Source organism: Galeopterus variegatus, unplaced genomic scaffold (genome assembly GCF_000696425.1).
Source record: "Galeopterus variegatus unplaced genomic scaffold, G_variegatus-3.0.2 Scaffold2623, whole genome shotgun sequence".
In the NCBI taxonomy this organism is placed as follows: Eukaryota; Metazoa; Chordata; class Mammalia; order Dermoptera; family Cynocephalidae; genus Galeopterus; species Galeopterus variegatus.
This window is the reverse complement of record NW_007728734.1, coordinates 37,102-58,586: the sequence shown is the minus strand read 5'-3', so window position 1 is coordinate 58,586 and position 21,485 is coordinate 37,102. Positions and strand designations below refer to the sequence as shown.

The 21,485-nt window shown below is 36.8% G+C and overlaps 1 protein-coding gene across 1 annotated transcript in view; it reads left to right on the top strand.

Annotated features, from left to right (window-relative positions):
* The window catches only part of KIAA1429 (KIAA1429 ortholog), a 57,476-nt gene that overhangs the window by 11,882 nt on the left and 24,109 nt on the right, over window positions 1–21,485 (top strand). The window contains exons 6-15 of the mRNA XM_008582473.1: window positions 463–735; window positions 4,074–5,214; window positions 7,215–7,706; window positions 8,713–8,867; window positions 10,747–10,829; window positions 13,589–13,682; window positions 13,822–14,366; window positions 14,894–15,129; window positions 15,781–16,033; window positions 18,232–18,449. Of these exons, the coding sequence (XP_008580695.1) occupies window positions 463–735; window positions 4,074–5,214; window positions 7,215–7,706; window positions 8,713–8,867; window positions 10,747–10,829; window positions 13,589–13,682; window positions 13,822–14,366; window positions 14,894–15,129; window positions 15,781–16,033; window positions 18,232–18,449 (3,490 nt within the window). The remainder of the gene's footprint in view (window positions 1–462; window positions 736–4,073; window positions 5,215–7,214; window positions 7,707–8,712; window positions 8,868–10,746; window positions 10,830–13,588; window positions 13,683–13,821; window positions 14,367–14,893; window positions 15,130–15,780; window positions 16,034–18,231; window positions 18,450–21,485) is intronic.

Genomic DNA, 21,485 nt, shown 5'->3' with positions numbered 1-21,485 from the left:
TATGTACATCCTCCCATACTACTTTAAATCATCTCTAGATTACTTGTAATACCTAGTACAATGTAAATAGTAGTTATACTGTATTGGGGTTTTTTATTTTTGGTTTTTTTGGGGGGATATGGGGAACTGAACTCTTGACCTTGGTGTTACAAGGCTGCGCTCTAATCAAGCGAGCTAACCGGCCAGCCCTTATACTGTAGTGTTTAGGGAATAATGACAAGAAAAAAAAAGTCTCTACATATTCAGTGCAGATGCAATTTTTTAAAAAAAGTTTTGATCCGTGGTTGGTTGAATCCATGGATACAGAACCCACAGATACAGGGGGTAATTCTATCACTTTTTTAAAAAAAGGGTGTATATGAGCTGCACCATCCAAAATGTCATTAAGTAGTTGCAATATTCTTCTGCCTCATATTATTTAAACCATTAAAGTAACCTGTCCCTTAAATCTCAATTTCTCAGTGTCTGGTGACAAGGAAGAGGATGCTCCTCATAGGGAAGATTACTTTGAGCCCATTTCTCCTGATCGGAATTCTGTTCCCCAAGAAGGTCAATATTCTGATGAAGGAGAAGTAGAAGAGGAACAGCAAGAAGAAGGAGATGATGATGAAGATGATGTGGATGTAGAGGAAGAAGAGGATGAGGATGAGGATGATCGCCATACAGTAGACAGTATCCCTGAGGAGGAAGAAGAAGATGAAGAGGAAGAAGGTGAAGAGGATGAAGAAGGTGAAGGTGGGTTATATTGGCTAGGACTGCTTGCTTTTAAGTACTAGAAACTAAATCAATTAGCTTTGAGAAATGCAAGAGGATTTATAGCAAAGACATATGGGTTTCAAGAAACCCAAAGGTGAGATAGTAGCTGAGTCTCAAGACATGACTAGAAATGAGATTTCCATCTCTTCTTTCTTTTTGTGTCTGCTTTATTCCCTTTCTGTCAACTAGCTGTTGTTTATTCGCTCCACAGCTTTAATCTCCTTTATTTAACCAGCCAGCCTAAACTGCCTGACTATATTTCCAGTTCCTAGGACAGAGATTCTGTTTGGTTTGATATAATGTGAATTGCCCCTTGATACCATTAGCTTTTGCGAGGGAAACAGTTATGTAGCAAGTACATGGTAGTTAGGGATTTGGTGGCTGTTTTCAGGTAAGGAGTGGTGTTGTAAGGTGGGTGGAATTCTTAAAGATGTCTCCCACGTAGATATTTTAGTAAAATGCTACATTAGATATAGAAATTCAGGGAAAAAAAATCTCAGTTACACAAGGATGTGTGGCAGTATTTTGCAGTTCTTTAGTTAGGCTTTATTTGTCCTTTGAAAGCAACATGTGAGAGATATTTAAGCTACTTGACTCTTAATATGTCCAAGAAATGGCATGTAATGTTAATGCATTTATGCAAAATGACAGTCTTGGCTTTTTTCTGCAATAGTGAGAGTGAGGGGTATTTCACAATCACAAGGGCCGTTTTGCAAAATATACAAATTAGACTATTGAGTGATACTTCTATTAGCTTCCCCCATTCCCAGATTGCCAAATAGTCCTTTATAGATTTATTGTATTTGATAAGCAAACAGTAGTTAGATTTCAGACAGGCAGTTTTCTTTTTCTTTTTTTTTAAAGGACAGAGCATTTTATTAAAAGTTTAAAAAAATATATACAACTCTAACTAAAAAGTAAGTAAAAATAAAAATAAATAAAGGTAATTGTAGATATTCTTCTGTGATGCTACAACAAAACTTGACGAGTGATGGTTTCTAAAGGTTAGTTGCAATATGAAATCTGAAATTGTATCAATGAACTTTTATACGCTAAGTTAAAAATCCACTGGTCTACCTCATGCTTTTTTTTTTTTTTTTTTAAATTTTTATAGAATCAAAATTGATTATACAAATTTTGGGGGTTCCACATTGAGATATGTTGATCAAATCACTATTACTAGTACATATATTGTTACAAATCGTAATTATTATTTATGCCTCTTGTCCAATCCTTCCCCATCCCGCTTTCCCTCCCCCCTCCACCCTCTAATCACCCTAGATTTCTTCTCACCCTCTGAAAGAATAATCATTACTCTGTTGATTTGCTGCCCAAATGATCTGTCCAATGCTGACAGGTGTGATCAGGTCCCCCAAAACTATCATAGAGCATATGCCTCTTCCATCACTCTGAAATGGCCTCTGTGGAGGGAGACATCCTCCTCCTTTCTTTATCTCTGCTGGTGACTCTCCTTGTGTTAACGCACTCCAGTGGCTGGCAGACCGTCTGCGTGGTGGTTGTGGCATCTACCCGCCTTCGCAACAGCCATGGTTGTTGTGGTGGCTGTGGTGGACAACCCACATGGAGGAGATATTTTTGGCATGCTCCTTGGTGCTGGTGGTTTGCCTTGTTGTGTGTGTGGGGGTCTGGTCCCATTCTCCATGCCCCAGGTCCCTGGGCGAGCCCTGAGGCGCTGGCACGGTGAGCCTGGTTGTGGGAGGGGGGTCCAGTCCACTTCTCTATGCCCTGGGTCCCTGGGTGAGCTGTGAGGCACTGGCATGGTGAGCCTGGTTGTGGAAGGGTGGTCTGGTCCCCTTCTTCATGCCCCAGGTCCCCAGGTGGGCCCCGAGGTGCGGGCATGGTGAGCCCAGACAGGTAGTTTTCTTAATTAAAGTACTTTTTCGTAGAGAAGGTAAAAGAATAAAGCTGGTTAATTTGATTCTTTTTTTTTTTTAATGGAAAACTTCATTTTGCTTTTATTTATTTAATTTTAAATTTTTATTATTAGCACATTCATTATTACACAAACTTTTTTTACAAGATTTTTCTTTATGCCCTTTATTGGACCTTTCACTCCCCAAACCCTTTCCCTCTTTCCCTCCCATCTCTAGTATCCATAGGTTTGTTCTCTCCTTCTGGAAGTTCAACATATTATTGTGGTCAGTGTCTGTCTGTCTGTCCGTCTGTCTGTCTCTCTGTCTCTCTCTTTCTCTTTCTCTTTCTCTCTTTCTCCCTTTCTCCTTATCTCTTTCTTTCTCTCTCTCTCCCTCCCTCTCCCTTTCTTCCTCCATTCCTCCCTTTCTTCCTTCCCGCTCTCTCTCTCCCTTTCCCTCTCTCTCTCTCTCCTCTCTTCTTTCTTTTATTTCTCTCTTTCTTCCTCTTCTCTCTTTCTTTCCCTCTCTCTCTTACTTTCTCTTTTTCTTTATTCCTTCTTTCCTCCCTCCCTCCCTTCCTTTCTTTCTTCCTTCCTTCTTATACAGTTGGGCCATTATAGGCCTTTATGTTTTCCACTAGGAGTGTATTGCTAAAGCTAGGCAAAAGAATGTCAAAAGAGGGCTGGAGGAATTCTCTGGAAACATTTCCTTTTCCTTCTTAGGCCATTGCTCATCTCCATTTTACCACAACCAGGCAATAGTAGTGTTAGAAAGTAGAACCAACAAATTTTCTGTCTTTAATTCTGTTCTATTTTACAAGAGGAAAAAGCTGCACAAGTATCATGATAAGAAAGCTTTGTTTTGGCAAAGCTGGGCATTTAAAAAATGAACACATTTTCCATAAAAATATAATGGATTTAGGAAACTGAGACAGGTAAATGCAAAGAAGTAAAAATTCAGGAATATGGAATTAATGTTTTAGAAAGAACCTATGGTGTCTTTGAAGATATTTGGTTTAGGCTTGTAATTACGGTATTAATTCTTATTTAACTTTAATTATCTTTGTTCAAGACATTTTTTTTCCATCTTATAAAATCTCTCAAGAGGATAAACTTAATTTCTTCCCTTCTCAGGAGGTATTTTTGTTGCTTTGAGCCATTTCTAATTTTATTTTTGTGAGGAAAAGATATCTGTTACAGAATTAATTATAAAGCTGAACACATACAATAGAAGAATTTAAGACGTTTGTTCATAATTATTCTGTTAGAAATTATAAAATGTTGGTAATTGTTGATAAGCTGTTGGGGCAGTAGTTGATTTTGTGGAGAGGAAATTATTAATTCCTAATGCTTGCCATATTATTAAATATTATTTGATCAACCAGAATTTATGTATTAAGCAGCAATGATGTAATACTTAATATTATTCAAACTCATTTTTCAGGGGATGATGGTTATGAACAAATTTCCAGTGATGAAGATGGAATTGCTGACTTGGAACGTGAAACCTTTAAGTATCCAAACTTTGATGTTGAATACACTGCTGAAGACTTAGCTTCAGTTCCTCCTATGACGTATGATCCCTATGACAGGGAGCTTGTACCACTCTTATACTTCAGCTGTCCATATAAGACTACTTTTGAAATTGAGATCAGTAGAATGAAGGAGCAAGGTCCAGATAAAGAAAATTCAGGGGCAGTAGAAGCTTCAGTGAAGTTAACTGAACTGTTAGATTTGTATCGGGAAGATAGAGGTGCAAAATGGGTAACAGCTTTAGAAGAAATTCCAAGTTTAATAATAAAAGGATTAAGCTATTTGCAGTTGAAAAACACAAAGCAAGACTCCCTTGGCCAGTTAGTAGACTGGACCATGCAGGCTTTAAATTTACAGGTAGCCCTTCGCCAGCCCATCGCCTTAAATGTCCGACAGCTCAAAGCTGGGACCAAATTAGTGTCCTCACTAGCAGAATGTGGGACTCAGGGAGTCATGGGACTGCTACAAGCAGGAGTGATCAGTGGATTATTTGAGCTCCTGTTTGCTGATCATGTGTCATCTTCCCTTAAGTTAAATGCTTTTAAAGCTTTGGACAGTGTCATTAGTATGACAGAAGGAATGGAAGCTTTTTTAAGAGGTAGGCAGAGTGAAAAAAGTGGCTATCAAAAACTTCTGGAGCTCATACTTTTAGATCAGACTGTGAGGGTTGTCACTGCTGGTTCAGCTATTCTTCAGAAATGCCATTTCTATGAAATCTTGTCAGAGATCAAAAGACTTGGTGACCATTTAGCAGAAAAGACTTCGTCGGTTCCTAACCACAGTGAACCTGATCATGACACAGATGTGGGACTTGAGAGAACAAACCCAGAATATGAAAATGAGGTAGAAGCTTCTATGGATATGGATCTCTTGGAATCCTCAAATATAAGTGAAGGGGAAATAGAAAAGCTTATTAACCTCCTAGAAGAAGTTTTTCATTTAATGGAAACTGCACCTCATACAATGATCCAACCTCCTGTTAAGTCTTTCCCAACATTGGCACGAATTACTGGACCTCCGGAGAGGGATGATCCATACCCTGTTCTCTTTAGGTAAGACATGTTTTGTTTTGGGGAAATATGTCACAAATCATTAGAGGCAGTTTCATTTGGTTAATTTTGTTTTTTGTCTGTTTGTAGGTAATGAATATCTGTGTAAGGATAGTTGATATTTCAAAATAGATATTAGGTAGTGAAACTACACTAACACAGTAATGTTACTGTGGGTGAGCCTATATTGTGTTAGTACTTACAGCAGAATTAGGAACTTAAGTGAAAGATAGTAATAATTAACAACATTGTGTAGGTGTTTTTATGAGCAAGAATAAATAAACTGCTGAGTTGTTTCTGGGAAGGTGGTACAAAGGATGGCATAGGAAGGAGAGAGCTTTTCTGTGTGAATTCCTTTGTACCTTATTACTCTAATATACTGTAAGTTAAAGTTATGTTTTCGTGGGCTGGCTTGTTACTCAATTGATTAGAGTGTGTTGCTGATAACACCAAGATCCAGTATTCGATCCCTGTACCGGCCAGCAGCCAAATAAAATAATATATATATATATATATATTTTTTTTGTATTTTTCCGTGTCCGGCAACGGATCGCAACCCTCAGTGTTGCCCCCGTACCGGACCGGGACCGGCAACGGGATCGCAGCCCTCGGTGTTGCTCCCGCGCCTCGCTCAGCCAGTGAGCGGGAACCGGTCTGTATGTGGGATCCAAACCCTCGGCGGGAGCGCCACCGCGCTTCCCAAGCGGCGCACTGTAGCAGTGCGCCACCAGGCCGGCCCCTAATTAGTAATATTTTGACAGGTGTTTACAGAGCTATTGTGTCACCATTTGCAGTGACTAAAAATGTGAAGAGATAATTAGAATTTCAAATAATTTTGGGCCGAGCCCATGGTGCACTCGGGAGAGTGCGGCGCTGGGAGCACAGCAGCGCTCCCGCCGTGGGGTCGGATCCTATATAGGGATGGCCGGTGTGCTCACTGGCTGAGCGCGGTGCAGCCGGTCTCAAAAAGGACAAAAAAAAAAAAAAAGAATTTCAAATAATTTTTATTCTTTTTAGCATTCAAAAAATTCCAATATTCTTTCTAACTTAGAATTAACAAACTTACATTAAGCTGGTCTTCCCTTGTAGTCAAGAGCTGTTTTGACAGATTTTTCCTCATTTTTTAATTTTTGAAAATATATTATGTTTTGGTTCTTTTTTCTTTAAAATCTGGTTAAGTTTCAATTTGAAAAAGTTGATTTTAGAGAAAAGTTTAAATCTGGCATGGCCTATAGGTAAGGAAGAAAATCCATACAGATAAGAAAACTGATGCCCGAAGAATTTATGAGTAGCATTTGTGTCTATTTTGGAGTGTTGGGTAAATTCAGACTTTTTCCCCTAAAACTATGTATACTAAAAATAGTTCTTAGATTTGGTAAAAGAGTACTATCCATGGTAATATTAACTGTTCAAATGCTAAAAATTTATAATTGGAAGTTTTTTTCCTGGAGCTACTAATTCAGATCTATTATGGTAAATCTGAGTATACCATCTCCTAGATACATTAATTTATATATACTGATATGCTGTGAGTAAAAGAGGGCCATGGTGAAAAAGGAGCAGTTAAATGGTCTGGAAAGAGGGCCCAGAATTTAAAGTCAGGTTTAACTCTGGAAAGAGAAAATTTGTCAACAGTTACTTATCAAATATCTGTTGAGTGCTAGCTAGGAGAAGGCCTCATAGAACTTTGACTTTTATTTAGCCCAGTGGAGACAAGACTTACTATTCACATTATGTAAACATACTAGGGCTGTATTAGTATTAGGGCTAGTCAGTTAGCTCACTTGGTTAGTGTGGTGCTGATAACGTCAAGGTCCAGGGTTCCATCCCTGTACCAGCCAGGTGCCAACAAAAATAAAACAACAAAACAAAAAAAAGCAGTATGTTTACTGACGATAAGTATTGTGACCATTAAAAATTTTTATCTGTGTCCTGTCTAGTTAATATTGAGTAAAGGAAGAATGCTTTGCACTGATCTGCATATATTAATTAACTTTCCACAGGTATCTCCATAGTCATCACTTCTTGGAGTTGGTTACCTTGCTTCTGTCAATTCCAGTCACAAGTGCCCACCCTGGTGTGCTGCAGGCCACAAAAGATGTTTTAAAGTTTCTTGCACAGTCACAAAAGGGTCTTCTTTTTTTTATGTCTGAATATGAAGCAACAAATTTGTTGATCCGAGCTCTATGTCATCTTTATGACCAAGATGAAGAGGAAGGTCTCCAATCAGATGGGGTTGTTGATGATGCATTTGCCTTGTGGCTACAGGACTCAACACAGACGTTGCAGTGTATTACAGAACTGTTCAGCCATTTTCAGCGTTGTACAGCCAGTGAAGAAACTGATCATTCTGATCTCTTGGGAACTCTTCACAATCTTTATTTGATTACTTTTAATCCTGTGGGAAGATCAGCTGTTGGCCATGTATTCAGTCTTGAGAAAAATCTCCAAAGTCTTATTACTCTAATGGAGTACTATTCCAAAGAAGCCTTAGGGTAATTTTCTACTTACTTAATTTTCTATTGTTAGAAAACTAGATCAATAATGGGCTAATTTCTTAAAAGCAGGTGTTGTTTTGAAAGTAAAAACTATAATTATTTTTGACATAACACATAACTTGTTATTTAAGGATGAGAATGACAGAAATCTATGAAATATAAGATGTGGCTGTAAAGCAATGAAATGGACCTTTTAGCAGCTTCTTTCAGTTTCTCCATGGTGTTGACAAAGATTGCAACTTTAGTACCCCTGCTGATGTGTGTAGAGGAGAATCATAAGGCACAGGAATATATACCTTAAGAGTAGTGAGGACTCTTGCTGTCTTCTGCCCTTGCCTTCTAAACCATTTACAGTCCTCTGGTTTCATGACTGTTTTGACTGGATGGGGAGAATTGAGGATAATAATAGTTTTAAAGAGTCTGCTGGTAGGGCAGAGGTTTTTGGTGTATAGGAAGAGAGACATGCCCTTGGCTTGTGTCACAGAAAGCAATGACATCCAGGTAACTCCCCTTACTATAGGGACTTAGTATGACTCCTTGCATGACGGATCTTGTTGGGGGGCCTATGAAGGGCAAACAGCAGTGGCTTCCATGTCTAGCTGTATCTTAAGAGTTCTGTAGTGGAAGACTGAGTAATGATGGCAGATATAATACTTGTTCCTATTTATCTAGACCGGAAAGACATTTAAAGGATACTATGAAGTATACTTCCTAATCTTTCATTGCTAATGAAGTATACTTGTTAATATTTCACTGTTGTTCTGATCTTATTTCTTAATAGAATTTTACTTTCCATTGTGATGTGTTTTTTTCTTTTTATATACCTTAAGTAGTGTTTTCAGGTAAATTGGGTGTGAACTGTAAAATCCGGTTTGTCTTCAGGAAGTTAGACATGTTTCATTTTAAATTTCTTTCATCTCTTTAAAATCAAGTAGAAAAAATCTTTTAAATTGTTCCTGAAAAATCATTCTTGTACCCAATTAAAAACCTTATTTTGTTGCAGTGATTCCAAGTCTAAGAAGTCAGTAGCTTATAATTATGCATGCATACTTATTTTGGTGGTGGTTCAGTCTTCCAGTGATGTCCAAATGCTAGAACAGCACTCAGCATCTCTATTGAAGCTTTGTAAAGCAGATGAAAATAACGCTAAATTGCAAGGTATGGTACCTGAAGTTATTTTAAGCAGTTGTGATATGTGAAGGAAAAAGCCTTTGGATATTTTAAAGTAGTGCTTTATCAGGTTTTGATAATCTATCTAATAGTACTCTGTTTTTAACTTCCTGGAATTACCTTTCATGAAGATAGTTTATAAAACTAAAAGTTTAATAAAATGTTTTAATATATAAACAACAAGGTTTGAAAGTACCTTTTTTGGAAAGTCATGAAAATTGGTGCTTAGCTGAAGTTTCTAATCAAAATGGAAGAGGTAGTTTAAAGGTGAACTCAAAGCTCAGTTTTGGGTATAGTTTTGCCTGTATGTGAGTTTTGCTGTATGTGTATTTCTAAGTGCAAGGCTAAGTACAACTTAGAAATCCATTTGTGGATTAACACATTTGTGTTATCCTCAAAAGTGAAGAATATTATGAACATTATTTTTTAAAGTATATAAATGTGTATAATGAATGAAGTTTATGGCAAACCTTATGTGGGCAGTCCTGAAAAGTTTAAGCTACCTGATCACAATTTTTAAATTATTTTATTTTGATTCCTGGCTTTTGAGTAAATATTGTAAATGCTTTAAATAGAAGGTGGCTTCTTCTTTTCCTTTTAATTCTAAATTTTATGTGTAATACCTCTGGTAATAGTTGGGTAATAAACTCCACTTCCCATTCTGAAAATAGATTTTTTTCTCTGAAGCATGCCTGAAATGAGGGTACACAGTACCTTGAAAGGTATTATTAATGCTTTACTACTTTTCTGGATGGTGGGTACACTGGTATTTGGTTTTTTATTATTCCTTATATCTTTCACTTGAGCTATATATAGTCTGTTTATATGAAAGAGTTAATTTAAAAATGCATAGGAAAAATTCAGATGTGTACAATTCTAATCTTCATGGAGAAGTATAGGACCAAGGAAAGATATGACTACTATTTTTCATTTTCTTACGCCTAAAAAGTGTCTGGAACTAGTATATCACTTTTTGCAGTATAATGTTTTTCTAAAAACATTTTTTGGTAGTAGAGTATAGGTGTCATAACTTCTAGGAGGGTTTTTTTTTTTTTTTTTTTTTTTTTTTTTTTTTTTTTTTTTTTTTTTTTTTTTTTTTTTTTTTTTTTTGTCCTTTTTTGAGACCGGCTGCACCACACTCAGCTGGTGAGCGCTGTGAGCTCACCTGTCATCCCTATATCGGATCCGAACCCGCGGCGAGAGTGCTGCTGCGCTCCCAGCGCCGCACTCTCCCGAGTGCGCCACGGGCTCGGCCCTCTAGGAGGGTTTTGAGTTTAGTTGTGGTAAGTGGTATATTTCATTTGGTTTATTTGATAAATAGAGTTTGCTGTCATTATTTTGAGATGATAGTAATAACTTAAATTTATTAAGGCAAGTTAAAAAGTTGACAAAAATTCATGTTAAAGGAAAAGGCACTCAGCAAAATGTCTCCACTTGAGTTTGATCCTCTTAGAAATTACATTTTTATAATTTTTTTGGGGGGGTGGGTGGCAGCAGCAAAGGTAGGTAAGTACTGTATTATATTAGTTTATAAGCAGTCAACTTTATAAATCTTTTTAATATTGCAAGTTATTGCGAAAAATTTATTTTAATTATGTAGACTTTTTAAGCATTTTAAATATTTAAGTTTTCAGAAACGAGATAACTAATAGTCACTTCTTATTTCTGAACCAAAGTAATAGGGCTGCATTTACGTTTTATTTTAAAGCTGTTTAAAAAATTAGACACAAATTCATCCCAATATGAAATTTAGATTATTTAAATCAATACAGATCTGATAATGCTTTTTTTTAAAAAAATACCTTTATTTTCTTTGTTATTAAGGCTTTTTTTTTAAGTATTATAGATTATTCTTTTTGTTTTTAAGAACTTGGCAAATGGCTTGAACCTCTGAAAAATCTTAGATTTGAAATTAACTGCATCCCAACCCTAATTGAGTATGTTAAACAGGTAAGTAAAACTTAAAAAGTGCTTTGATTTTATGAAATTGTGTGGTAATACATAATGATACATTAAAATCGTGTGTAGATAATACAGAGATTGCTAAATGTCCTTGATTTATTAGACTTTGTAGGTACACATTGGTATATGGATGTAGATGGGTGTGTGATTGTGTGTGTAAAAGAACCCACATGCACAAAACTCTGTTTACTGTACTGCTTTCCACTATCAGATTCTGTCTTATTTTTTCCTTTGAAATGGGGATAATATCATCTACCATTTTGATGACATTTGCAAAAGTGTTTTAAAGTTAAATGCTGTGATAATGTAACATACAACTGTTTTATTTAAACTTTAATTAGTGAAAAAGAATTTCAAAATATTTAGGTGAAAATTGATAGAGCCAATTCCTGATAATTGAAATGGGGCTAATTCTCTTCGTTCTTAATTTGGAATGGGCAAATCTGCAGTTGAAGTAATTCATAGAAGTTGAAATTTATAAAATCCCTAAAACTTACAATAGTATAGTTGAAAAAAATCATATACAATTCAAATAATTCATTAAAAAAATCACTGCATTGTTAGTCTTGGAAGTTTTTTATTGTTATTTTTTCTTTGCTCCTTAGTTGATCTAATGTGTAGCATGAGAAAAAGGGCTAAAGGACTCATAGATAAATAAAAAGTATTAAGTTAGAAGCACAGAATAGACCTTTCATTTAGCAGATGAGTTGTGTGTGTATGTGTGTGTGAGAGAGAGTGAATATGTAAACTATCCTTGGCCTTTTTTTTTTTTTTTCCCAATTTTTTTTTTTTTAATAATTTTTTTAAAGCATATTATTACTTTGGAAAACCATCCTTGGTTTTGGAAATGCAATGTGTTTTATTAATTTATGTATGTTATTTAATCTGTTGCTGTTCTGACCCAACAGCAAAGTATCGTTTGGGCTTGTCTGCTTCAAATTTTTCTTCGCTGATGTCTCTGCTCTTGTCTCCTCTTTTTTTCTCCATATTTACAAGAATACTTTTACCTCCTGTGGTGCCATCTTGTTCTTCTGTTCTTACTCTGTGCTTCACATGACATCTAGAGCTTTTCATTTTATCATTTTTTTAAGCAGAAGTACAATTAATGTCCTATAAATTTAGATGGTTATGTATTCTGGGCATGGTGAAGTGAATATTAATAAGATGTCCAATAACTGTCAGATGACTAGAGTAAAAGTATTTAACCAGTAAGAAATACAGTTTTAGAAATTTGAATTACGTGCTGTAATTTAAAAAATGAGTTTTGATGGGCCGGCCCGGTGGCGCACTGGAGAGTGCGCTGCTTGGGAGTGTGGCGGCGCTCCCGCCGAGGGTTCGGATCCCATGTGGACACCGGTTCCCACTCACTGGCTGAGCGCGGTGCGGGCGCAGCGCCGGGGGTTGCGATCCCGTTGCCGGTCCCCGGTACAGGCGCGACACCGAGGGTTGCGATCCCGTTACCGGTCAGTAAAAAAAAAAGACAAAAAGGAAAAAATTTTAAAAAATGAGTTTGATTTTTAGGTAAATCCTTACTTATCCCATTAATTGTGATTATTATTATTAAGTAACTCTCACCACAAGATGTTCCAAAAATAGTTTTTTGAAGACTGAAACTTCACTTTATGGCTCCCAGTAGCCTTATGTAATTTGTGGAATTACAAGGAATAAAATTAGATGAAATGATAAAGTGGAAAACATATGAGAGAGAGGAACTTTTTTTTAAGTTTATATTTTGAGGCTTAGAATTTGTAATGTTAACATTTTTGAATGTTATTTTTCCAAGTTTTTTAAGCCATCTATAATGCTGGTCTGTGAAACCTACAAAAACTTAAACCTACCTATTTGTTAAAGCAACTTATGCTAAATTTTTTTTTTTGTCCTTTTTTGAGACTGGCCGCACCGCGCTCAGCCAGTGAGTGCACCAGTCATCCCTATATAGGATCCGAACCCGCGGCCGGAGCGCCGCTGCGCTCCCAGTGCCGCACTCTCCCGAGTGCGCCACGGGCTCGGCCCTAAAGCAACTTAAACATAACTATTTGTTGCCAGGAAACAGCATAGGCAGGTGCTAGGACATAGGCAACTGCTTTTCTTTTTTCTTTAACTGTGTCCCAACTGGCTACTATAACTAGCCTTTCTTGGTATCTACGTTTTTTAAAATGTATGCTATGGAGTCCAGAAACATTCCCTGTTGTTTCCTCAGTTTTGAAAGAGAAACCTGTCAAGGCTTTTTAAATATAGAGTCATTGCTTAATTTTGGCGGGAGAGGAGCTATTTTAAACTCTTAATACGAGAGTCTCATACATTTCTGTTTACCTTTATTTTAGTCAGTACTTTACTTGTACCTTACACTTGTTCTTTTTACTTATATGATATATAGTACAGCATATGCCAAAGATCAGCTCTAGGGCCTTATTTGTGTTTTTAAATTTACTTAATAAATATAAAAATGTTATATATACTTAACTTGAAGCTCATATTTTTTTGTTTTTTTTTAAAGATGACCGGTAAGGGGATCTTAACCCTTGGCTTGGTTTTGTCAGCACCACGCTCAGCCAGTGAGCGAACCGGCCATCCCTATATAGGATCCAAACCCGTGGTCTTGGTGTTATCAACACCGCACTCTCCCGAGTGAGCCACAGGGCCGGCCCCATGAAGCTCATATTTTTAACTAATGTCTTGTCTGGAATTTTTTCTTGATCTGATGGCTACCAAGAATTTAACTTTTTTGTTCATTTCCTTTTTTAAAGAATATTGATAACTTGATGACCTCAGAAGGAGTTGGCCTTACCACTGCCTTACGTGTTCTGTGTAATGTGGCATGCCCACCACCTCCTGTTGAAGGTAATGTGGCACTCTACTTTCAAAACTACTGTTATTTAAGCCTAGTATAAATATTTATTAAATATTTAAAATTCTTAACCGATTATTAACATATATAAGTAATTAGTTTTGTTTTGTTTTTTCCTTATCCTACTTAAAGGCCAACAGAAAGACTTGAAGTGGAATCTTGCTGTTATTCAGCTTTTTTCTGCTGAAGGATTGGACACCTTTATTAGAGTTCTGCAAAAATTGAACAGTATTCTGACTCAGCCTTGGAGGCTCCATGTCAATATGGGGACTACTCTTCACAGAGTTACTACTATTTCAATGGCTCGCTGCACACTTACTCTTCTTAAAACTATGCTAACGGAACTCCTGAGAGGTGGATCCTTTGAGTTTAAGGACATGCGTGTTCCTTCAGCACTTGTTACTTTACATATGCTCCTGTGCTCTATCCCCCTCTCAGGTCGTTTGGATAGTGATGAACAGAAAATTCAGAATGATATCGTTGATATTTTACTGACTTTTACACAAGGAGTTAATGAAAAACTCACAATCTCAGAAGAGACTCTGGCCAATAATACTTGGTCTTTAATGTTAAAAGAAGTTCTTTCCTCAATCTTGAAGGTTCCTGAAGGATTTTTTTCTGGACTCATTCTCCTTTCAGAGCTGCTGCCTCTTCCATTACCCATGCAAACAACTCAGGTATCACTTCCATATAACATGCACCTTATAAATGACTGCAGTAACACTTTTTAAAAAGCCAGTGATATTGTTAAAAAAAAAAAAACCCAAACCCTCATTCCCCTCCCTCCAAAAAGATATAAAATAACTGGATGAGGGTGAAATAAAACGAAGCAAGTTGACCATTAAGGAAATATGGGGGTAACATTTTAAATAAATTTTTGTTAAACTGAGTTTTATTATGCTGTTATGTATACTTGTACTTACATTTTTCTGTTTTTTTAAATCCTTTTTTTCCTCTTATCATGTTAGAATTTGCCAGTAACTAGGTTGCTTCACCATGGACTGTGTTCAACTGACTGCTAACCTGTGAACAATAAGATTTTTTAGACTCATTGAATTCAAGCAAATGTCTAATTTTGTAATAGAAAATTGTTTTAAGCATGCAGTAAAGATGTTCTTTTCATAACAGTTCTTCCTGAACAGTTTTTGTGACTGAAATAAATATAAAAAAATCTTCGTACACACACATTATACTTTTTTAACAGGTTATTGAGCCACATGATATATCAGTGGCACTCAACACCCGAAAATTGTGGAGCATGCACCTTCATGTTCAAGCAAAGTTGCTCCAAGAAATAGTTCGCTCTTTCTCTGGCACAACCTGCCAGCCCATTCAACATATGTTACGGCGTATTTGTGTTCAATTGTGTGACCTTGCCTCACCAACTGCACTTCTGATTATGAGAACTGTGTTGGATTTGATTGTAGAAGACTTGCAAAGGTATTTTCATTTCGCATTAAAATTCTTTTCCTCAGGTTATTCTTGACAAAGATACATTTTTTTTTCACTTAGAATTTGGAAACTAGGGTTTAGAATGCCCAGATCATAAATACACATGTAATGTGCACCTATAGGTGTATGTAGATTATTTTAAATTAGGCAGCGTTTAGTTCATCATTTCACGTGCAAGATAGCTTGAAGGTTTTGATTTGGGGTTTTTGACAGGTGAACTATAAAGAAGTATTCTGATTTAAGAAAATATATTGTCAAAAACCTGAATTTAGGGGCCGGCCCGGTGGCGCACTCGGTAGAGTGCGGTGCTTGGGAGTGCAGTGGCGCTCCCGCCGAGGGTTCGGATCCCATATAGAGACCGGTCCGCTCACTGGCTGAGCGCGGTGCGGGCGCGACACCGAGGGTTGCGATCCCGTTACCGGTCACGAAAAAAGACAAAGGAAAAAAAAAAAAAAACCCTGAATTTATAAAATTTTGCAGTAATTGTAAAATTCCAGAGAAGTTGTCATTATATCCAAGTAATCTTTATACTAAAATGTTTTATAAAAACTTGTGTAAGTTGATATGTATTGAAAAGTAAATATTAGACAGTGCATTAAAATCAAGAACTGTTTACTAAATGTATCTATTTTATTTCAGCACTTCAGAAGATAAAGAAAAACATTATACTAGCCAAACCACCAGGCTGCTTGCTCTTCTTGATGCTCTGGCTTCACACAAAGCTTGTAAATTAGCTATTTTGCATCTAATTAATGGAACTATTAAAGGCGATGAAAGATATGCAGAGATATTCCAGGATCTTTTAGCTTTGGTGCGGTCTCCTGGAGATAGTGTTACTCGCCAACAATGTGTTGAATATGTCACATCCATTTTGCAGTCTCTCTGTGATCAGGTATTTATAGCTGTTTTATAAAGTCTGTGTGTGGGGGTGGTATGTGTGTTTTTGTTTTAAAGCTTCTTTTGATATAAATTTTAGCTGTGAACAAAGAACTCTTTCCTGTGTTTAAGTACTCCTGCTGTTGTTTAGGGAGATAAATTTGTCTGGTGAACCAGTAGTAACATGGTTTGGTGCTTCATAACTTTCTCTGTGTTAATACTTCACGGGTTTTTCCAAAGAGCCTTTTTCAATTCCTTTGTAAGATTGCGACCTTGCGTAGTTGATTTATGTATCACTGTTTCTATATTTTTTAGGGTCAGTAATGTTTACTCTGTGAGTTTTACTTCCAGTTATATTGCACACCAAGTCATTTTTGAATTTTATAGCTTTGTGATTTGTTGAATTAATATCATGTTCTCTGGTTAGGACAACTTTTTTTTTTTTTTAAAGATGACCAGTAAAGGAATCTTAACCCTTGACTTGGTGTTGTCAGGACCACGCTCTCCCAAGTGAGCTAACTGGCCATCCCTATATAGGGATCTGAACCCATGGCCTTGGCGTTATCAGCACCACACTCTCCCAAGTGAGCCACAGGCTGGCACTAGGACAATTTTTGAAGGCATCACCGGCTGCTGTAGTTCTAGTGTGTTTCAGACTGCAGTGCTTATAGATGTTGGCTAACAGTAGTAGTATATTTTCCTGCTGTCTGTGTTATTGACCTCCAGTTTATAGTTTCATGAATTAATGAGAATTATTTTAACTTCTAAAGCTCATTGTTATTGGGATCTTTGGAGAAGATTTCTATGCCTCATGGCATTTTAGTGTGTCAGAATGCTCCTGCTAATTGGTTACCAGATGTGATTTTTTTCAGGTAGAATATTTTTAATAAAATCCCATGTTGGAAGATTATTTTTTCTACTTTAACAAAAATCCAGTTTGGTTACATTTAAGACTCAAGAAGGAACATTTTTTGTGTGACTTGTTTTCACAAAAAAGGGACTTGGTAGGATATGATTCTGGATCTGGTAGAAAGGATATTTTAGGTCTTTGTACCTCAGAGTGTCCATTTAATTGTTATTTGTTATATAGTACACATCAGATTGCATGACTATGCTGAATAGCATTACAGTATCCTAACTGCCCTGATCACACACACCTTATTCATGGCCTCACTTTGTTGTATATCCCTTCTGATTCAAGCTTTGTTTTGTAGTTTTAAACCAAGTTGAGTACTGGTTTGCAGAGGTTGAAGTGATTAAAGGTGATGAAACATAACTAGAATGCTCCTTTATACAAGTAAAATCCAATTTACTTGTATAAAAAGAATAATGGGAATTTTTATGGTTATTGTTAGCTAACTTGCTTAGTATTGGAAAACATGAATTTTAAAAGTATATGAAAAGTAGAGGGAAATATATAATTGGAAGATTGTGCTTAATTGTTCATTTGCTCCATAATCCCTTCTTGTGATTTTTAAATGCCAGTATTGATATGTTTATTAAACTTTATTCTCTGAATAGTTTCTTTATAAACTTTAAAAAATAACAAATGAAGGAAAAGTACAGAAGGAAAAAAATTTTTGTTTTGTTTTTGTGGCTGGCCAGTATGGGGATCTGAACCCTTGGCCTTGGTGTTACAAGGCTGTACTCTAACCAACTGAGCCAACAAGAGGAGAAAAAAAAATTTTTTAAAGGTGTTCTTTTAAAGTAAAAATATTATAATTAAAATAAGTCTTTATTCCTTTTTGTGTGTATCCTTGTATTAACTTTTATAAAAGGGCAAAATGACTTCTTTGCTCTTAATGTGTTTGAATCTATGGGGCCGGCCCGGTGGCGCACTGGATAGTACGCCGCTTGGGAAGCGTGGCGGCGCTCCCGCCCGAGGGTTCGGATCCCACATACAGACCGGTTCCCGCTCACTGGCTAAGCGAGGCGCGGGAGTAACACCGAGGGTTGCGATCCCGTTGCCGGTCCCCGGTCCGGTACGGGGGCAACACTGAGGGTTGCGATCCGTTGCCGGACACGGAAAAAGACAAAAGACAAAAAAAAAAAATGTGTTTGAATCTATGTTTGGGATGGGACCGTAAAAATAATATTTTAATGAGATAACTTTTAAGTATTAATTGCTATGTGTTTCTGAAATAAAAGTGCTAAGTGATGGTGGTAATCATTTAAACAATCTATTTTTTCCGTGCTTCCTTCCTTTCCCCACAGGACATTGCACTTATTTTGCCAAACTCTTCTGAAGGTTCTGTTTCTGAACTGGAGCAGCTATCTAATTCTCTACCAAACAAAGAATTGATGGCCTCAATCTGTGACTGTCTATTGGCTACTCTAGCTAACTCTGATAGCAGTTACAACTGTTTACTGACATGTGTCAGAACAATGATGTTTCTTGCAGAGCATGATTATGGATTATTTCATTTAAAAAGGTAATGTTTTGATAATTTTTAACTCTGTCACCACCACCCCCCAGTTCATTAATTCATACCTATTTAGAAGATTGAAGGTATGTTTCTTTCATGGGAGAAATTTTGTGTTTATGGAAAAGATTCATTAGCAGCGAAATGTCATATTAGTAGTAGAATCTTCGGGACTGAAAATGTAAATTGAATTGATAGATTAATGTGGGCATAGTGCAGTATCTAGAAGGAAATCTTACTGCTCTATGGATGGTAATTCATGCTTTAAGATATTTGTTTCATTGATGTATCCTCCAGAGGTAGTGTGATTTTATAGACCCCTAAAGCTAAAAGTGCTGATTCTGTGTATCTTATTTTCTAGAGGAGTGGCTAAGATAAAATTTGAAATGATATAAACTTCAGACTGCTCAGCGTCTCTTGTAATTTCTGCTACAGTCTCTCTGTCTATGTCCTGATCTTTTTCTTCACTAGAGAAGGAAGGTAGCTGGCTAGTATCTAGGTTTCCTTGGAATTTGTAGAAGCACATGGAATTATAAGATAGTAAGGAGGAAGAAACATATATTTGTATCTCTTACTCATTAATTCTTGCAACAGTGGTTGAAAACTTACTATGTTCCAAGTACTATGTTTGATGGCTAGCTCCTCTCTTCTCCATCTCCTTGTCCTGACAAACCTGTCTCATCTCCTATATTCTCTCTCAAGTTGCTGGCACCTGCTTAACATCCATTCTTGCCTTCTCCACCAGTCTCTTACCAAGGCCTTAACTTTTACCTCCTGAATGTCCTTTTTCCTATTGCCTAGGTATTCACTCCATATCCTTTAAAACTCACCTCATTTCCTTGATCTTAGCTGGGTTAGGTGCTCCCACAAATACCCTTTGTGTACCTCTACCATAGCATTATCTGTGATTTTTGTTGGCTTTGCAAGATTTGTGTTTCTGGTCCTCTTTTTTTAATCCATAATCTTTTCCTAAGACATCCAAACTTACTTTCTTTTTTCCCTTTAGCCCTTGTATCTCTGTGGAGCTGCGAGTATACTTACTTGACGTTTCTACTTAACTGTCTAATGGGCTCAAACTGAACAGATATAAAGCAGAACTCTTGATATTCTTGCTTCAAACATGTTCCTGTCTTGCTCATCCCAGTAAATGTTATTACCAAATGTTATTAATTACCTAGGTGCACTGACCAAAACTCCATGATTCCTGATTCCTCTCTTTTCCTCACCCCTACATCCAATCCATTAGTAAGTCTTGTGGATTATGTCTCCAAAATATATCCTGCAATAGCCTCGTAACTGGTTTCCTTGCTTCTACTATTGTTTCCCTAAAATTTATTCTCTCAGCAGCCAGAACAATCTTTTTAAACTTAAAGCAGATATATGTTCTGCTTAAATCCTTTTAATGGTTTCCTGTTGTACCTCAAATAAAATTCAAACTTTATAATAGTCTGTAAGTTTGTATACAGTCTGGCCCTTGATCATCTCTTTGACTTATCTCACAGCTCTTTTATCCTCTCTTTTTGCTCTCCTGTCAAGCTCATTTTCATTTCTAGTCAACACCCCCCAAAAATGTTTTTCCTCTAGATCCTTCCATGACTTATTTCCTCACTTCACTCAGGTTTCTGCATAAATATATTTCCTGTCTAAGTAGCCTGTCTAAAATAGCTTGCCCTTTGTCTCCCCACACGCTATTCCCCTTTGTATTTTTCGTTGTATACATTACATTGTATAGATTTATTTCTTCTTTGGTTGTCTCTCTCACTAGAATATAAGCTACATGAAGACAGTGACTATGTCTTCATAACTGTGCTCTCCCCAGCATCTCTAAACTTGGTATATAGTAGGCAGTATGAAGGAATGAAAATGAATACTAGGTTCATCTAGTCGACAAGTATTTATTGAATGCCTTTTCTGGACCAGGCACTGATTTAGGTGCTGGGGATTCAATTTAAAAAAAAAATCCATGCCAGTTTTCACTCTACTGGAGGTTGACAGACAACAACTAAATAAATAAAATGCATTGTATATTACAGAAAAACATAGCAGGGGAGAGAGGGATAGTGACGGTCAGTGTGAAGGTAGAAATTGTTATTTGAAATATGGGAACGTGATTAGGGAAGTCGTTGCTCCCACTGAGAAGGTGACTCTTGAACAAAGATCAAGACCTGAAGATGGTGAGGAGTGAAACATGCCAATATTCTGGGGAGAACAAATGCAAAAAGCAAGCAGGCCTAACATTTCTGAGAAACAGCTATGAGGCCACAGTGGCAGCCCTTGGAGTGAGCAAGGAGAAAATTGATAGGGCATCTGGTCAGAGATGTGAGGGGGCAGAGTAGGATGGAAGGAGGATCATTAAGGGCCTTTAGGATTATTAAAAAGGCCATTGTAAGGTTTGAGCAGGAATATGGCATGATCTGGGTTTTTTATATAAACAGGTCATTATATAGTTCTTCATATATTTTTTCCCTCAAGTCTTTTTCCCTTAGATTCTTCCATGACTTATTTCCTCACTTCCACTCAAATATTTGCATAAATATATTTCCTGTTTAAATAGCCTGTCTAAAATAGCCTGCCTAAAATAGCCTGCCCTTTGTGTCCTTATTCCCCTTTATATTTTTTGCTATATTTATACATTTCATTATTCAGTTGTCTCCCTCACTCACTAGAATGTAAGCTGCATGAGATCAGGGACCCACTCACAACAACCCTGAGGCAGGTCCAACTTTCAAAAAAAATTTATTTTTGGATATAATTTTAGACTTCTAGAAGAATTGCAAGAATAGTACAGAGTTCAGGTGTACTCTTCACCCAGCTTACCCTTATGTTAACCTCTTATACAACCATAAAATATTTATCAAAACTGAGAAATTAACTTTGTCATATTATTAACAAATTATTTGGATTTCACCAGATTTTTTTTTTTTTTTTTTTTTTTTGTCTTTTTCCATGTCCGGCAACAGATCGCAACCCTCAGTGTCGCCCCCGTACCGGACCGGGACCGGAAACGGGATCACAACCCTCTGTATGGCTCCCCCACCTCTGCCT